Source organism: Lissotriton vulgaris, chromosome 12 (genome assembly GCF_964263255.1).
Source record: "Lissotriton vulgaris chromosome 12, aLisVul1.2, whole genome shotgun sequence".
NCBI classification, from domain to species: Eukaryota; Metazoa; Chordata; class Amphibia; order Caudata; family Salamandridae; genus Lissotriton; species Lissotriton vulgaris.
In genome coordinates this window covers 286,811,907-286,825,232 of record NC_141700.1, presented here as the reverse complement: position 1 = coordinate 286,825,232, position 13,326 = coordinate 286,811,907, and the positions used below count along the sequence as shown (strand labels likewise).

Genomic DNA, 13,326 nt, shown 5'->3' with positions numbered 1-13,326 from the left:
TCACAAGGTGAGGAATCCACAGGCAGATATTGTATCTACCAGAAAAAGCGTTACCGAAGGTAAGTAACTTGTTCTTTTGTGCTGTTTGCACAATACATCTACTGCCTGATGTTCCTGTGTTTGCCAGGTGGATAGAAATATTTATTGATTTTAACCGTTTTCTTTTGTTAATTTACTTGTAGATGAAAGAATGATCTTATAATTATCTTAATTGTGTATGTTTATGTTTTTTTTATTAACTAATAAACTAATAATAAGCTGAACTGAATTGAAACTGGATTTGAATGTCTTTCCAATGGTTTAACATGAACCGAAATACTTGGTCTATTGTTTGAACTTTGGGACTAAAGCCAGCTTGGAATGGGGATAGAATGGTTTTATCTATTATTATTATTATGACTCACTGCTGCAATTTGGCTAGGATCTGGCAACAGAACACGTTTTGGAGAATATCCAACTAAAAGGCCTTTAATTGCTAGGGTCGGATCTAGCACCCTTTTTATGAATTCGGATTATTACAGCCCCTCTCCATGAATCAGAAAAAGGAAGCCTCGACATAATGGCATTAGACAAGATACGGGGAACCGGATCTCGATCTCTAATTGGTATAAATCTCCCAGAAAGAGATCCATACCTGGTGCTTTCCCCGGCTTCAGGGACACATTCGCCTCTCTGATGTCATTTAAGAAAAAGAACTCCAGGCAGGGTGCTAAGAACTACTACTGGCTGGAGTAATCTGATCTATGCTACATAGCATCTGGTTGGTGAAAGGTGTAGAACTGAGGTCATTAAAGTGCTGAACCCCATACCTGCTGTTGGATGTGATATGTAGTTGGAGTATAAGCTTTCAGACTGCATTGGGCAAGAAGTATATGCCAAAATGAGGACCTATCTTTCCTAAAGAGTACTATACTTTGGCAACCTTTTCTGCACCAAAAAAATGTATGAAAGGTGAGTGGGGAGCAAGGCGCTATTGTTTGATAATCAGTGGTGTTAACATCCAAATTTACATGTCTGTGGTTATTATTGTGCCTTGTCATACTGGGTGTTTGAAAGTGAAGGCGACACTTAACACAGAATCAGAGTTACCTCTTTCCGACCAGAGAAGGCTATGTTTAAAGGACAGTAGATTTACCCTGTATATGAAAAGGTTCCTTCTATTGACTATTTCCAATGATTACACATTTGCTGCAATGAATCTGGGAGGAGGGCTATCTTTTCTCATTAGGGAAGGTTGAGGCAGTTTTCCCTTGCCAGTTCCTAGAACATTTGCCAGTTTGTGTTGTTCATAATTTAACAACCCGAATTTACCTTTGCTTATTGATTTTCAGGATTCAGCAGGACTTGATTGAAAAGGAACGAAAAGAGATAGAAGAGAAGTCCACAGCATTGATGAAGCATGCCAGGGAACTGCGGCAACAGGTGCGGGAGAGTGAGCAGAAACAAGCCATGGCTCGCATTGCCTTTTTTGAGGAAGGCAAGCGACTGGATGAAGAAGCCCGGCTGCGCCGTGCACGTCTGGATGAACTTAAGATGAAAAAGCTGAACGAGCTTAGGTATGTGACATCAATTGTTGTTGCATATTATCATTGAAAATTGGTATACAGCAGAGCGCAGTAATTACACAACTAGAGTCAACATCACCCATAAAGTTGTCAAGAAGACCACTTTAAATTGCCAACATCCTAAGACAGAACTAAGGGCCCCATATATATGAAGACTAAATTTGCAAAAAGTAGTTGTAAATTACGCACCAACATTTTGCCAACAGAATAGTTTTTTTGACTAGTATGTCAGTTTACAAAATGTCCACATGGAGTGGGACACAGTCTGACCACCCTCATTACTATTCCTGAGATTGATCACAAATTGTTACTTACTCCAACTGGTGTCGATCACAAGGTTTTGGCCTTCTGAACTCATCAGACAATTGTCTGTGATTCTTTTTTTTTTACTACAGTAGTTCTACAAAACTTACCACAGACCTCTTTTCATTCGCTGCTTGTATGTTGTAACTTACATTTTTGTATTAAGTCCCTACCTCCATTATTTTCTATGGAAGGGTATTGCTGTTCTAGTGTTTTGCCATGTGCAATGCTAAGGACAAATGTTTAAGTTACTATAAAAGTGTTGTTTTTGAATACCAAAAATTAGTAAACGTACTCAAAAGTGTAATTGTACTCAAAAGTGTAAGTTACGGGGCGTGGCCAAGATGGCGACCTAGGAGGACGCTGATTCCGGAGGCTCCCCGCTCTGTGATCCCCCGCCGGCCAAATCCTACCTGAAGCTCCCCCTCAAAGCCCGGGTTTGGATGTGGACACAAGCACATTCCTGATGCTTGATCTCCAGATACTTCTGGTGTCTGGAAGGGGCAGCGAAGACTGTGTACAGCCCATCCCCGGGTTCCGTGAAATGGCGTCCTAACTGGATGGGCGCGGAAGCAATCCACGGCGAGACCCGTGCAGATGACCTAGCGCTGCGTTGCCCGGTGCGCCAGCTGGAGGTGAGCCATCGTGTGGAAGTGCAGCAGCGCCGCGTCTGAGTCGGCGCCCCATGGAGAGGCGATGGTGTGATTGATGCCCTCGGTAGACAGCAAGCAGGCGGAGGGCCCCGCGCTGCAGGGAATCGCGAAAATTGTTGCCGGGGCTTTGGGGCCTGCACAAGGAGCGTGGAGAGCTGGGCGCTGCCCCCTGCCAGCAACCGAGACCTGGGGGAGAGGAGGGGCATCGGAGGCATGTGCACACATCAGGCGCCGATCCCCCAGGTGAGTTTGGGCCACAAGAGAGGAGTTGGAGTCCCCACGAGGGCAGGCCCAGGACACCCAAAATGGCGGCGTGATCAAAGAAGTGCTGGTGCCTGGACCAGAGCAGCCACAAAGACTCTGAGCCGGTAAGCTGCGGGCTGGTCTGCCAGTGATTACTGGCCCTATCTAAAGGTGGCTGAACTATAGAGACAGTGGAGGTGCACACCTGCGAGGAACCAGCTGTACCCCCCCCCCCCACTGCCCATAGGCGGGAGGCGGGTCGTTAAAGACAGAGAGGCGGGCAGCGCGAAGCCGGGCCTGGAGGCCTACACCAGCAGAGCAGCGGTCTGGGCACTGTTACCCTGAGACTGGCAGCGGCGCTCCATTGCCTGGGTAGAGAGCGGGGGACTGCGCCTAGCCTATTGAGGGCCCGAGCCTGGGGCACTGCTGACCCGGGACAAACCCTCCTGCACCTGGCCCACAGCTAAGAGGACGAGTCAAGTGTAAGAGGGTCACAGCCAGGCGAGAGGTGCCGCAAGGTGACTGACAAGAGGGGCCCCGGGCAACTGGTACTCGCGCCACAAATCCCCACAGGCACAATTGGCCGCACCACAAATCCCCACAGCTAAAAGGACGAGTTGAGTGTAAGAGGGCCACAGCCAGGCGAGAGGTGCTGCAAGATGACTGACAAGAGGGGCCCTGGGTAACTGGTACTCGCGCCACAAATCCCACAGGCACAATTGGCCGGCCGACAGCCGCAGGCAATATCAGCATATCCGAAAGGCTCAGATCTTTTGCGGGGACCCAGGTCTTGGTGGCGCGGTCTCGCCCCCAACCCACATCATTACGCGACCGCCCCAGGGGTGCAAGGGGGGCTTCGCGAGGAGCAGCTGTGTGTTCCCTCCCCCTGTTGGTTGCCCAGTGGTTGCAAGCGAGAGGACAGCTCCATAGAGCCTCACGAACCAAAGTGGACACAGTTTCATAGGCTCTTAGCCTGATATGGCCAGCACCAGGAAGAAAGGTGAACGCACGTTAACGGACATGCTCCTTAAGGGCGCACCAAAGGGGGCTAGAGGGCCCTCCCCCCAGGCCCTGATGAAACACCACATGGACTAAGGAGATGGGGATGTGCCCATCACTAAATCATTTCTAGAGACCCTGTTCAACTCCTTGAGAGAAGATTTTCACACCTTAAAGCAGGAAGTTGCCGGAGAGGTTCGGGAGATACGCAGAGATGTGGACGGATTGAGCGAGTGGGTAGGTGCAATTGAAGACTCGGAGCAAACCAAAGGCGAGGAAATCAAACAGTTTAAGCAAGAACTCCTCCGCCTTCGCAATCAGCAGGTGGACCTACAGGCGCACGCTGAGGATCTCGAAAACAGATCGCGAAGAAACAATATACGGGTCCAGGGGGTCCCGTCCAAAGCAGATGGGGCGAACATCACTGAATACCTACAAGGCATATTCCGCGAAATCATAGGGGAGTCGGCGACCTTCGAAGTCCGCATTGACAGGGCACATAGGGTGGGGCTGGCAAGATGCGCACCTGCGCCACCCCCAGACATTTTGGCCTTTTTTAACGATTTCCCCCTGAAAGAGAGAATCCAGCGAGAAGCCCATCGAAAACAACCTCTCTAATATCAGGGTTACCCGGTGGCCCTTTTCCAAGACCTCTCAGCCATTACTCTGCAAAAGAGAAAGGCATTCACGCCATTCACCATGACTTTTCTACGGGACAAGGGGATCCCGTATTTATGGGGACACCCCTTTCGTCTGATCTTTAAATGGAACGGAACCCTCCACCAGCTGTGCTCTCTCAAAGATACCTGCGCCTTGTTAGGCATTGAATTTGATGACAGTCCGCCGTCACCGAGATCATCCCAGCAGCCCTTGCGGGCAGAGTGGCAGAGAGGAGGTCGAAGGAGATCACCCGCAGTGGACTTGAAACCAGACGGGGCCGCCATGGCCCAAGAACGAACCAAGGCTATCCAAGAAGTGTCCAAGGACACATCACCAGCAGAATGAGTTGGCAATGAGGGGGACGCATATGCACTATGCCAACCCTGACCGGGGGGGGAGGCGCGGGGGGCCAAGGGGGTTGCCTTGGTTGATCGCTCCATAATGGTTTTTCACTACGAGCCTGTGATGCGAGTATCTTGGCTCGGGACTATGAGGTGTCTTGGGGGATTGGGGGTTGGGGTTAGTGCGGGCGACATTCAACAGTTGGTTGGTTGGGGAGCGGAAGAAGGGAGGGAGGTAGGGGGGGAGGGGGGTCGTGTGAGAAGTTGGCCTGGTATATGATGTTCACTATTCTAGTGAGCACCTTGCACCAGTCCAAAAAACCCTTATGGTGATGGTTGTAAAGTAAACCTTATAGACCAGCTATCCTAGTGGTAGCATGGACATAGCAGTCTTAGGCTAAAACTTCAGAGAGCATGTGAAGACAGCAGTTTTACCATATGTAACCCTTTGAATACCATATGAAAGGACACCACACAAGGTATATATAAATATATATGTATTTATTACTAACACAACCCTTCTGAACTCTTTATGAGGTCAGAGGTCGAAGCACATAACAAGTTACTTAATTATCATACAATAAGTTGCACAAAATACAGCAATGCCCTAGGGGCCTCACAAACCATATACTAAGTAAGTGGTATAAGAACCACTTCAGAAATAGGGAATCGCTAGGGCCTAGGGAATCGCTGGGGCTATACTAAACGACGAAAGGTTAGGAAGTAGGAGACCCACGGGAAGCGTGTGCAGTGTCTAAACACACACGTGAGTTACCATAGACATTCAATGGGAACGTAAAAGTTACAAACTAGTTGATTTAGGGCACTTCCGGATGGACTAGGAGAAAACCACTTTAAACTAGGACACTTGGATAGTCAATACCCACAGGAGCACCGGAGTACTCACTTTACCTCACCCAGGGAAGCCGGGTGCATAGGTGTCTTTTCGTGTCGAGTTTCTGTGTTGAATCCTATGGAAAGCTGCAAAGTAATGCTGCAAGCGACCAGGAGAGAAGTGTCCGGTTGGATCCAAGGGTGGTTCCAGGATGAAGAGTACCTGAAAGCAGAGGGGACAGAGTCTGTGTCACCAGCCAGTGACCAGGAAGGAACCAGAAAGGAACCAGGCGATGTTGAGTGATTTCAGGTAAAGATGTGAAGCTTGTCTCTGCAGCCATGAGGGCGAGGAGGCGTCGACGACAACCAGGAGCTGGATTCGAGCTGTCCCACGATAGATCTACTTGTCTGCGGTGTCGGCATCCGGATTGGACCCAACAAGCCTTGGCAAATGCAACCCACGCAGGAATCGAAGATTGGCCTAGGCTCAAACCATCAAGGTCTGAGGAGCTTCTCCTTCGCAGGGAAGCTGGAGCAACCAGGCCAATGGTGTAAATTCAAAGGATCGCCTTCAGGGGGCTAACTAGACAACAGGCTAGCAACCGGAAAGGCGCATCGAGGTGAAATGCAGGAGCAGGCCCCATGCACACTCGTGGAGTGTGGAGGGCTGTGCGTCGGTGCAAATGCTGCTCGGGCTGGGGCTTCTCAAACCCCAATGCACAACTTCGAGGATGCCTCAGAAGCTGCACTGGTAGCAAAATGCAGGATGTCCAGGGTATCCGGTCCCACGTCTCTAGTGTCCGCCACGGGTCTCAGCTTTGCTGTGGATGTGGATCGGAGTCAGAAAAGTCTGGAAGTCCAGTTCCTGTGTAGCTAAGTGCTCGGGCTCCGGCGGGAACGTCGACAAAGTAAACCGGCAAGTTATTGGTGGTGCCTGTTTGCACAGGGTGGTCACTCCTTGACCACAAGGGAGATTTCTTCTAGTAGAGTATAACTTCGAAGGTCCAGAGTTTTGTTTCAGAGTTTCAGTTCAGGATAATCTAAAATCTCTAGACATAGCTCCTAGCTTTATACGAATCTAAGGGGCTGGATTACCTGCTAGGTCCCTCCTATGGGTGGAACCTGGGAAGGGGGTGGTTACACCCCTTTCCCTTTGTCCAGTTTCGCGCCAGTGCTGGGGTTGGAGTGCCCCTGCAACTGGTTTGAACCGGGCAATGCATGGAGCACCTTGTGTGCCCCAGGCAGTGTATGGAATTGCATCATTCCTTTCAGCCCACCCTGCCCCAATACACTACAGGCTGTCTGGGGAGGTGCCAGCACCTTCCCTGACAGGAAACCTATTGTCCAGGCCTCCCTCGCTGGAAGGGCTCCCAGCTGCAGGAGGTCAGACTTGTGTCTGTGACAGCAGCATCCATTTTGTGATGCTGAGGCTCTGGTTAACTTTAACCGGAATTAACAGTAACTACATGTCTTCTCCCTCTAGAAGGGTGGAATGCTACCCCCGTCGCCAGAACTGGCGAGGAGGGAGTATTCCAAAGTGTTTGACACCTTACACGACATATTTTGATAAAGCCAAACCAAAGTTAGCAATAACCGCGAGGATTATAATGCACTTAAGAGTATATGGTATGGCTATATCATAGAACAGCTATAAGGACATGGTTCCGAAAGCTGCAGAGGGGCTCAGCTCATGCCAGAGCACCCTCTCACATAAATCCAAGCACTCTGCCTCCAGGATTGTTAACGATTCAGAAAAGGGGGTGGTGATGGACAGAGCGTCTGAATTAAGCAGACCACTCTTACCCAGTCCAAAGATCAGGGCTTGATCCATCACCGTTATTTATCTCACTGCACCATCCCAGCTCAGAACCTGGCTATATGCAAATCAGTCTGTCCCTGGCCCAGTGCATCATGGGAACAGGGCAGACTAAACTACCAAGCCAATTCTTCACCAGAAAGGAGACAAGCTACCGGGGACCGGTTTCTGGCATTTCAGCCGTCTTCGGCCCGGCATGCTTGAATCCTGATGGTGCAGTGAGAAAGGGACTCATGTCTGAGTATACCCTGCCACACCTATAGTGGCCAAAAACGATTCAGAAAAGGGGGTGGTGATGAACAGAGTGTCTGAATTAAGCAGACCACTCTCACCCAGTCCAAAGATCAGGGCTTGATCCATCACCGTTATTTATCTCACTGCACCATCCCAGCTCAGAACCTGGCTATATGCAAATCAGTCTGTCCCTGGCCCAGTGCATCATGGGAACAGGGCAGACTAAACTACCAAGCCAATTCTTCACCAGAAAGGAGACAAGCTACCGTGGACCGGTTTCTGGCATTTCAGCCGTCTTCGACCCGGCTTGCTTGAATCCTGATGGTGCAGTGAGAAAGGGACTCATGTCTGAGTATACCCTGCCACACCTGTAGTGGCCAAAAACGATTCAGAAAAGGGGGTGGTGATGAACAGAGTGTCTGAATTAAGCAGACCACTCTTACCCAGTCCAAAGATCAGGGCTTGATCCATCACCATTATTTATCTCACTGCACCATCCCAGCTCAGAACCTGGCTATATGCAAATCAGTCTGTCCCTGGCCCAGTGCATCATGGGAACAGGGCAGACTAAACTACCAAGCCAATTCTTCACCAGAAAGGAGACAAGCTACCGGGGACCGGTTTCTGGCATTTCAGCCGTCTTCGGCCCGGCTTGCTTGAATCCTAATGGTGCAGTGAGAAAGGGACTCATGTCTGAGTATACCCTGCCACACCTATAGTGGCCAAAAACGATTCAGAAAAGGGGGTGGTGATGAACAGAGTGTCTGAATTAAGCAGACCACTCTTACCCAGTCCAAAGATCAGGGCTTGATCCATCACCGTTATTTATCTCACTGCACCATCCCAGCTCAGAACCTGGCTATATGCAAACCAGTCTGTCCCTGGCCCAGTGCATCATGGGAACAGGGCAGACTAAACTACCAAGCCAATTCTTCACCAGAAAGGAGACAAGCTACCGGGGACCGGTTTCTGGCATTTCAGCCGTCTTCGGCCCGGCTTGCTTGAATCCTGATGGTGCAGTGAGAAAGGGACTCATGTCTGAGTATACCCTGCCACACCTATAGTAGCCAAAAACGATTCAGAAAAGGGGGTGGTGATGAACAGAGTGTCTGAATTAAGCAGACCACTCTTACCCAGTCCAAAGATCAGGGCTTGATCCATCACCGTTATTTATCTCACTGCACCATCCCAGCTCAGAACCTGGCTATATGCAAATCAGTCTGTCCCTGGCCCAGTGCATCACGGGAACAGGGCAGACTAAACTACCAAGCCAATTCTTCACCAGAAAGGAGACAAGCTACCGGGGACCGGTTTCTGGAATTTCAGCCGTCTTCGGCCCGGCTTGCTTGAATCCTGATGGTGCAGTGAGAAAGGGACTCATGTCTGAGTATACCCTGCCACACCTATAGTGTTCAAAAACGATTCAGAAAAGGGGGTGGTGATGAACAGAGTGTCTGAATTAAGCAGACCACTCTTACCCAGTCCAAAGATCAGGGCTTGATCCATCACCGTTATTTATCTCACTGCACCATCCCAGCTCAGAACCTGGATATATGCAAATCAGTCGGTCCCTGGCCCAGTGCATCATGGGAACAGGGCAGACTAAACTACCAAGCCAATTCTTCACCAGAAAGGAGACAAGCTACCGGGGACCGGTTTCTGGCATTTCAGCCGTCTTCGGCCCGGCTTGCTTGAATCCTGATGGTGCAGTGAGAAAGGGACTCATGTCTGAGTATACCCTGCCACACCTATAGTGGCCAAAAACGATTCAGAAAAGGGGGTGGTGATGAACCGAGTGTCTGAATTAAGCAGACCACTCTTACACAGTCCAAAGATCAGGGCTTGATCCATCACCGTTATTTATCTCACTGCACCATCCCAGCTCAGAACCTGGCTATATGCAAATCAGTCTGTCCCTGGCCCAGTGCATCATGGGAACAGGGCAGACTAAACTACCAAGCCAATTCTTCACCAGAAAGGAGACAAGCTACCGGGGACCGGTTTCTGGCATTTCAGCCGTCTTCGGCCCGGCTTGCTTGAATCCTGATGGTGCAGTGAGAAAGGGACTCATGTCTGAGTATACCCTGCCACACCTATAGTGGCCAAAAACGATTCAGAAAAGGGGGTGGTGATGAACAGAGTGTCTGAATTAAGCAGACCACTCTTACCCAGTCCAAAGATCAGGGCTTGATCCATCACCGTTATTTATCTCACTGCACCATCCCAGCTCAGAACCTGGCTATATGCAAATCAGTCTGTCCCTGGCCCAGTGCATCATGGGAACAGGGCAGACTAAACTACCAAGCCAATTCTTCACCAGAAAGGAGACAAGCTACCGGGGACCGGTTTCTGGCATTTCAGCCGTCTTCGGCCCGGCTTGCTTGAATCCTGATTGTGCAGCGAGAAAGGGACTCATGTCTGAGTATACCCTGCCACACCTATAGTGGCCAAAAACGATTCAGAAAAGGGGGTGGTGATGAACAGAGTGTCTGAATTAAGCAGACCACTCTTACCCAGTCCAAAGATCAGGGCTTGATCCATCACCGTTATTTATCTCACTGCACCATCCCAGCTCAGAACCTGGCTATATGCAAATCAGTCTGTCCCTGGCCCAGTGCATCATGGGAACAGGGCAGACTAAACTACCAAGCCAATTCTTCACTAGAAAGGAGACAAGCTACCGGGGACCGGTTTCTGGCATTTCAGCCGTCTTCGGCCCGGCTTGCTTGAATCCTGATGGTGCAGTGAGAAAGGGACTCATGTCTGAGTATACCCTGCCACACCTATAGTGGCCAAAAACGATTCAGAAAAGGGGGTGGTGATGAACAGAGTGTCTGAATTAAGCAGACCACTCTTACCCAGTCCAAAGATCAGGGCTTGATCCATCACCGTTATTTATCTCACTGCACCATCCCAGCTCAGAACCTGGCTATATGCAAATCAGTCTGTCCCTGGCCCAGTGCATCATGGGAACAGGGCAGACTAAACTACCAAGCCAATTCTGCACCAGAAAGGTGACAAGCTACCGGGGACCGGTTTCTGGCATTTCAGCCGTCTTCGGCCTGGCTTGCTTGAATCCTGATGGTGCAGTGAGAAAGGGACTCATGTCTGAGTATACCCTGCCACACCTATAGTGGCCAAAAACGATTCAGAAAAGGGGTGGTGATGAACAGAGTGTCTGAATTAAGCAGACCACTCTTACCCAGTCCAAAGACCAGGGCTTGATCCATCACCGTTATTTATCTCACTGCACCATCCCAGCTCAGAACCTGGCTATATGCAAATCAGTCTGTCCCTGGCCCAGTGCATCATGGGAACAGGGCAGACTAAACTACCAAGCCAATTCTTCACCAGAAAGGAGACAAGCTACCGGGGACCGGTTTCTGGCATTTCAGCCGTCTTCATGGTATGGCTATATCATAGAACAGCTATAAGGACATGGTTCTGAAAGCTGCAGAAGGGCTCAGCTCATGCTGGAGCACCCTCTCACATAAAACCAAGCACTCTGCCTCCAGGATTGTTAAGGCCTGCCATAGGAGTGACTTATAGGTGCATATGTGTCTATATATAAGGTAGATATAAATATACTATATCTAAGTAAGGGGTGATTACACCACCTTAAGCCAGCTGAGTGATCAGCCAGTGGTGTCAGTTTAGATGGCCAGCAGGGGTGGCATAATACATGCTGCAGCCCCTGGCAGGCCTTGGATGCTCCTATGCCCTGGGTACCTAAGGTACACTATACAGGGGCTCACAAGGGTGACCCAATATCCAATTAGGCATGTACCTAAAGTACATGGTATCAAATTAGAGAGAGAACTGCGGGGCTGTGGGTTTGATTAGCAGGCCCACAGCCACATTAAAGTTGAAAACCAATAAAGCAAAAGCAAAAAGTGGGGGGTGGCCATAGGAAGCAGACCCTACTCTCCTACACAACCCCCCCCCCCCCAAACGCAGGGACATTAAACTAACCTTGACCAATTGAGTCTTCATGTTCTAAGTGGAAATATCTGGAGAGTCCATCTGCATTGCCATGGTCAGTTCCAGGTCTATGTTACACTGTAAAGTCCATCCCCTGTAGGGAAATGGACCACCTGAGTAGTTTGGGATTTTCACCCTTCATCTGATTTAGCCACAAGAGGGGCTTATGGTCTGTTTGAATTTTGAAGTGAGTACCAAACAAGTATGGCCTCAGCTTCCTCAGGGCCCAAACCACAGCAAAGGCCTCCGTCTCAATAGCTGACCAACGTTTCTCTCTAGGGGTCAACCTTCTGCTAATAAAAGCAATGGGCTGGTCTTGACCATCTTTATTCAATTGTGAAAGAACAGCTCCCACACCCAACTCAGAAGCATCTGTTTGAACAATGAATTATTTGGAGTAATCTGAACTTTGCAGAATAGGTGCAGAGCACATGGCCTGCTTCAGGTCATCAAATGCCTTCTGACAGCTTACTGTCCACTGAACTTTCTTTGGCATCTTCTTTGAGGTCAAGTCATTAAGGGGGGTCACAATGGACCCATAATTCTTAACAAACTTTCTGTAATAACCAGACAGGCCCAAGAAAGCTCTGACCCGTGTCTGGGTGGTTGGAGAAGTCCAGTCCTTTATGGCTTGGATCTTGCTTTCCAGTGGTTGATCCTGTCCTCCACCTACAAGGTGGCCAAGGTACACAACCTTACTCTGCCCTATCTGGCACTTAGTAGCCTTGATAGTTAGGCCTGCCTTTTGCAGGGCCTCCAAAACTTTCTTCAGGTGGATCAGGTGATCCTCCCAGGTGGAGCTGAAGACAGCAATATCATCAAGATAAGTTGCACAAAAGTCATCCAGACCTGAGAGAACTTGGTTCACCAACCTTTGGAAAGTGGCAGGTGCATTCTTCAAGCCAAAGGGCATCACCACAAATTGATAATGTCCTCTTGGGGTTGAGAATGCTGTTTTGGCTTTTGCATCATCAGCTAGCCTGATTTGCCAGTAGCCTGCTGTCAGGTCAAATGTGCTCAAAAACTTGGCAGAAGCCAACCTGTCTATGAGCTCATCTGCCATGGGTATCGGATGGGCATCTGTCCTAGTGACAGCATTGAGACCTCTGTAGTCCACACAAAACCTCATCTCTCTCTTACCATCTTGGGTGTGAGGCTTTAGCACAAGGACTACTGGACTGGCCCAAGGGCTCTCTGAGGGCTCAATACCTCCCAACTCCAACATCTTTCATACCTCTGTATTAATACAGTCCCTGACATGGTCAGGTTGCCTGTAGATTTTACCCTTCACAGGCAGACTGTCACCAGTATCCACCTCATGGGTGCACCAGCTTGTCTGACTAGGAGTCAAGGAAAACATATGTCTGTTGGACTGGAGAACTTGTCTGCAGTCCTGTTGCTGCTGGCCAGTGAGGCTGCCAGCTAAGGTCACACCATCAACTGAACCATCATCAGAGTTCTGAGAAAGCAGGTCTGGGAGAGGGTCATTCTCTTCCTCCTGTCCCTCATGTGTAGCCATGAGCAAGCCCATGTCTGCCCTGTCAACATATGCTTTGAGTCTGTTGACATGAAGCACCATGTGGGGGCTCCTGGGTGTTCCAAGGTCAACCAGGTTGGTCACCTCTCCCTTTTGCTCAACAATAGTGTGGGATCCAGACCATTTGTCTTGGAGGGCTGCTGGCGCCACTGGCTCCAAC

At 49.6% G+C, this 13,326-nt stretch overlaps 1 protein-coding gene across 1 annotated transcript in view; it reads left to right on the top strand.

Annotated features, from left to right (window-relative positions):
- The window catches only part of CFAP45 (cilia and flagella associated protein 45), a 377,198-nt gene that overhangs the window by 348,016 nt on the left and 15,856 nt on the right, over positions 1–13,326 (top strand). The window contains exon 11 of the mRNA XM_086945062.1: positions 1,332–1,556. Coding sequence (XP_086801188.1) covers positions 1,332–1,556 — 225 coding nt within the window. The remainder of the gene's footprint in view (positions 1–1,331; positions 1,557–13,326) is intronic.